This window comes from Cavia porcellus, unplaced genomic scaffold (genome assembly GCF_034190915.1).
Source record: "Cavia porcellus strain 051 isolate PalLab524CR breed Dunkin Hartley unplaced genomic scaffold, mCavPor4.1 scaffold_32, whole genome shotgun sequence".
Lineage (NCBI taxonomy): Eukaryota > Metazoa > Chordata > Mammalia > Rodentia > Caviidae > Cavia > Cavia porcellus.
The window spans coordinates 10,279,056-10,284,947 of NW_026947515.1; the positions used below are offsets into that span (position 1 = coordinate 10,279,056).

The 5,892-nt window shown below is 35.7% G+C and overlaps 1 protein-coding gene across 1 annotated transcript; it reads left to right on the top strand.

The window, feature by feature from the left end:
- Positions 1 to 2,963: 2,963 nt before the first annotated feature.
- LOC134474503 (zinc finger protein 709-like) lies at positions 2,964 to 4,687 on the top strand (the record flags this gene model as incomplete). Its single annotated transcript, XM_063242679.1, has 2 exons — positions 2,964 to 2,981; positions 3,293 to 4,687. Coding segments are annotated over 2 exons (1,413 nt in total), but the record flags the coding sequence as incomplete, so codon positions are not given.
- Positions 4,688 to 5,892: the final 1,205 nt, after the last annotated feature.

Sequence of the window (5,892 nt, forward strand, 5' to 3'; positions counted from 1 at the left end):
ATGAAACCAAATTCATGTTTCAAAATGCTGCTTAAGTATATTAAGAACAAAGTACTCATTGGCCTAAATGAGATTTGAACAGACATCATCTGTAGTCTATCAAAGTGATTACTGAGATTTTTTATTTAATTTTGAAATTGGTAAAATAGAACAGAACAAGGCAGCTTAAGGTCAACTAAGATCACACAGTGAAATTGGTACACAACTTCACAAGAGGTTACTGGGATAACAGTAATATGTATCACAGTATATTTTGTTATCTTTATCATAGTTATTCTTTAATCACACATATCAAAATGAGATGAAATGCAGAACATTATAGAACTTATCAAAACAGAATATTGAATTGAGCAGTACCATTAATCAGAATAGAGTGAAAAAATAATAAAAATGTTTTCCTTCAAGGAGATAGTAGAAGGAAGTCCCCCTTATTTGCTATGGTCTACTTCCCAGGAGATGCTCAGATTTCTGGTTCCCATTTGCTAATGTGGGGTGACAGGAGAAGAGGGGTAGGGAAGTGGGATGTTTGATTCTAGGTGGTGCATCAGTAGGTTCAGTGTTGCTTACTATGGAGACAGGCTGGTTGTTTGGTTTCACAGCGCCCTAAGTTCCAGCATAGAACGGATCTTAGGAGCTGCTGCTGGTTATCCCTCTGGAAGGGCTGCAGTTTTCCAGACTGCCACCACTGACTACGGAGGGGAGGTGCTTGCTTGGCTTCCAAGGAAATTGATGAGACATTTATCTGCCTCTGTGCTTTGTGGTTGCTGGTGCTGCAAGCTTCTCACTGTGAGCTCTGCTTTAGAGAAAGAGCACAGGGAATCTTGCCATGACTCAGCACAAGAATCAGTGCTCCTATTTGGCTGTTATATTAGCAGTGAGTTGCAATCTAGTATCAAATTTGCTGTCTTCAAAAATGTATATAGACACAAAATTAACGACCAAGGCATAGATTTAAACTTGAACAAATCAGTCTTCATTCAGCTGTTTTGTTTGGCTTTATTTGTTGAGTTTAGTTTTGTTTTACTGAGACAAGCTTTCTGTATGTATATCAGCTGGGTTTGAACACCCTATAGAGCCTAGAATTGGCCTGACCTCACTCATGCCTTCCTGTCTCGCCTTTTGAGTGCTGGGATTATAGATATGCACCACCACACTTTGCTTTTGATTCAGATTTGTAGGAGAGAATTTAAGATATCGCAAACCTGGGGTCTCAAGCTTCCTTTGAGAAATTTATGTATGATCCTTTAGGAGGCGGTGATCTTTGAGGATGTGGCTGTGAACTTCAGCAATGAGGAGTGGAGTTTGCTGAGTCCATCCCAAAAGAACCTCTACAGAGATGTGATGGGTGAAATCTTTAGGAACATGGCTGCAATAGGTAAGGATGAAATCTTTTTTGGCACTCATGCTGTCAGAATATTGTTTGTTGCTCATTAGTGCTGTTTTGTTAAAAAGAATATGAAAATATTTTTAAAAATAGCTCAGACCTGGACACATTATATCATAAATCTAAACAAAATCTATTAATTTGTATGTATTACTAAACTGAGTCCTGGTATTTCTATGTCTACAATTCAGGAGGACTTGGGGATATCCAGGAAGCTGAAAAAGAATGCAAAATTTACTGGAGATACTTAAGGTAATTCACACTCACAAGGAGAGGAATGTTCTTGAGTAATTAGTGAGTCAGCAGAAAAATGACCACCAAAGAAATGAGGCACCATTCAATTTAATGTCAGTAATATTCTCCAAAGATGTATAAGCTAGTGTATATATGAGGGAATTAAATCATGAAAATGTATGACATTGCATATAGATCTGTACGAAAGGCATGCACTTTGAGTTATGACATTCTGCCTTCAGTTTTTCTACCCATATATACATGTGAATACAACACTTTCATTATCTAACAATTGTTAAGATTGCAATAGAATGTGAAATAAAACTGAGTGCTCATGTTTCCAAGCCATGCTCTAGACAATCGGCGATTCTGACTAATATTATTAGTAGGCTGGTGGAATGTTAGTGCACTCATTTTGAATATCAGTATGCAGTTGTCTCTAGAAATTGATCCCCTCATACTTGTCCTGGATATTTTTAAAATCTCAAAATCTGCATAAAATACTGATACATGCTTAGTCATATACAAAGCAGATCAAGTTATGACAGATCAGGCCTTGAAGCTTATCTATCTATCACTGGATTTGTGGAGAAGGAAAATTTTAATAGACTCTCTGGATTTTACATTCTTGTAAACCTAGGACACTAGGGTTTGCAAATCTGTTTGCAGAATGGCAATTTCAAGTTCAAACTTCACAGCTTAATGATCTATGAAAATCTCTTAAAATAGATTTTTAAAAAGCTATAGATTTATGCTAATATCTGTTGCTCATTCCCAGCCCAGAATGGAAAAAATGTGTTATATAATGTCAAAAAATAAATAATATAATGTCATTTGCCATAAGAATTAGATGGGTCTTTCACCCATCAATTCAGTGATATAACTCAGCTATAAAACCTAAAAGGTCACTGGCTTTCTTTTAGAGGAGAAACCAAAATACAAAATGTGGAAAGAAATGAAACAGAGTTGTTAGAGAAAAGTAAGACTGACCAGATGGAAAAGGGAACTACAAATTAAGGACAGAAGGAAGATTGTGATCGGGAAACATATGAGAATAATCTGCATGTGATACATATATGTACCCATTCCCAAAGTGAAGGTAAAGATTATGCATTTCAAACTACCAACTTTTAAGATTTCCAAATGTGTACCAGTCTTTTGGGAATGGTTGTTTTCAACATATCTTACAAGGCCATTCTGTTGCTTCTTGGTCAGAATTTCTTAGCAGGCATTAAAAACAGAACTTGATATTAATGCAGTCATTAAACGGAGACCAATTTCACAGTGAATTTTTCTTTTTTTAAATTTAATATAAGGAAAGATTAAATAAGACAAAATAAGTAGAAATAATACTGCATTCAAAGTGAAAAAAAAACAGTAACAAATAGCAAGATAATGATTACGAATGGTGATCATAGAAATAGTCATGAAATACAAAAGTGAAACATATCAAGTGGGGATTCAAACAATGAGACTGCAAACAGATTTGCTCAACTCTCGAAAAAAGCTTAGTAATATGGTTATAAATCCTATGTGTGATTTTTTCTTTCCAGAAATGACAAGCTAGGGAAATCTTATGGACATACATCTTGGAAGCAGTGTAAAGAAGTATTTCTTTGTAATGCAGAAGGTTATGTGAATGTGAAAGAAACAGAAACACACCACGATGTTCAGATCCATGAAAAATATTGCAGTGGAGAGAAACCCTATGTATGTAAGCAATGTGGGAAAGCTTTTACCAGACCTCGACGTTGTAAGGCACATGAAAGAATTCACACTGGAGAGAAACCATATGTATGTAAGCAATGTGGGACAGCTTTTACCAGACCTGAATGTTGTAAGCAACATGAAAGAATTCACACTGGAGATAAACCATATGTATGTAAGCAATGTGGGAAAGCTTTTAACATACGTGCAAGTTATAAGGTTCATGAAAGAATTCACACTGGAGAGAAACCATATGTATGTAAGGAGTGTGGGAAAGCTTTTAACACATGGGGATACTGTAAGCAACATGAAAGAATTCACACTGGAGAGAAACCCTACGTATGTAAGCAATGTGGGAAAGCTTTTAACACACGTGCAAATTGTAAGGTTCATGAAAGAATTCACACTGGAGATAAACCCTATGTATGTAAGCAATGTGGGAAAGCTTTTACCAGACCTGGACATTGTAAGGAACATGAAAGAATTCACACTGGAGAGAAACCATATGTATGTAAGCAATGTGGGAAAGCTTTTAACACACAGACAAACTGTAAAATACATGAAAAAATTCACACTGGAGAGAAACCCTATGTATGTAAGCAATGTGGGAAAGCTTTTACCAGACCTCGATTTTGTAAGGAACATGAAAGAATTCACACTGGAGAGAAACCCTATGTATGTAAGCAATGTGGGAAAGCTTTTACCAGACCTGGATTTTGTAAGGAACATGAAAGAATTCACACTGGAGAGAAACCATATGTATGTAAGCAATGTGGGAAAGCTTTTAACACATGGGGATACTGTAAGCAACATGAAAGAATTCACACTGGAGAGAAACCCTACGTATGTAAGCAATGTGGGAAAGCTTTTAACACACGTGCAAATTGTAAGGTTCATGAAAGAATTCACACTGGAGAGAAACCCTATGTATGTAAGCAATGTGGGAAAGCTTTTACCAGACCTGATCATTGTAAGGAACATGAAAGAATTCACACTGGAGAGAAAACCTATGTATGTAAGCAATGTGGGAAAGCTTTTACCAGACCTGATCGTTGTAAGGAACATGAAAGAATTCACACTGGAGAGAAACTATATGCATGTAAGCAATGTTTGAAAGTTTTTAACACACGTGCACATTGTAAGGTTCATGAAAGAATTCACACTGGAGAGAAACCCTATGTATGTAAGCAATGTGGGAAAGCTTTTACCAGACCTGGACGTTGTAAGGAACATGAAAGAATTCACACTGAAGAGAAACCATATGTATGTAAGCAATGTGGGAAAGCTTTTAACACACGTGCAAATTGTAAGGTTCATGAAAGAATTCACACTGGAGAGAAACCATATGTGTGTAATCAATGTGGGAAAGCTTTTAAAACACAGGGAGATTGTAAGAAACATGAAAGTTCACATTCAATATAAAACCAGTGTATATAGGCATCATGAGAATGGTTTCAGTACAGGTATGTATTGCATAATGCATGAAAATCTTCACACTGGGCAGAAAACTTACATATGTTAGGAATGTGGGAAAGGATTCTCCAGAAATGTTCATTGTCCAATACATTATAAAATTTGCATGGTTGAGAAACCCTGTGTGTATGTGAAGAATGTGGGAAAGCTTTCACCACACATAGATTTTGTAAAAAACATCTATGACTTCACACTGGTGAGAAAGCCTATGTGTATAACAATGTGACAAAGCTTTTACTGCATATAGTCATTGCAAAACACATGAAAGAATTCACACTGGGAAGAAGCACTGGCTATGTAAGCAAGTGGAGACACTTTCAGCAGCCAGATTGTAAGGGAAATACATGAAAAAAACTCACACAAGAGATAAACCCTTTGTGTTATGGGAATACTCTCAGCATACTTGATCATTGTTACATATCTGAAAGAGCTCACTAGGCAGAGATGATATGTGGATTACCAATGTGAGAAATATAGCAATCCATGTTTCTTGTTAAATACATAGAAAAAGCATTACTGTTCAGACAGTTTAGATCTAAGTTTACTTTAAAAATTCCAAGGAGACCTGAAGAAATAATCGATACAGAAGTTAGATGTCAATATTTCTTCACAAATATTCCAGAAATGACAAATCTGTGGTGGGGCTCTCCTTAGGTGCACATGTTGTATGGTTTTCAGTTAATCACTTGTACCTCTCTAGATTTATTAATCTAGATGTTTTTGTGCTTCAACATGGCATCTTGTAATTAAACATGCTAAACTGAAATGGGCTTTTCACTTTCAAGTATGGATAGTGCCTCCATACTTAATATTTTGTCTTTAAAACTTAAATTTTGTATTTTCTGAATTGTAATGTTGTTTATTTAAAGAGAAAAAAAAGTGTAGAAAAATACAGAATATCAGAAAAATAAACCATAAGAAATCACTAGATGATTAGTATTATATTGTCATCTTAGAAATAGTTGTTCAAGTTACAAATTTAAAGCATACAAAGTGATATTCAAATAATGACACTGTCACGGTTCACCTCAATGATCCACCAAAAAGTTATTAATATGCCTATCTGTCCTACACACTTTTTTTTCTTAAAGAGG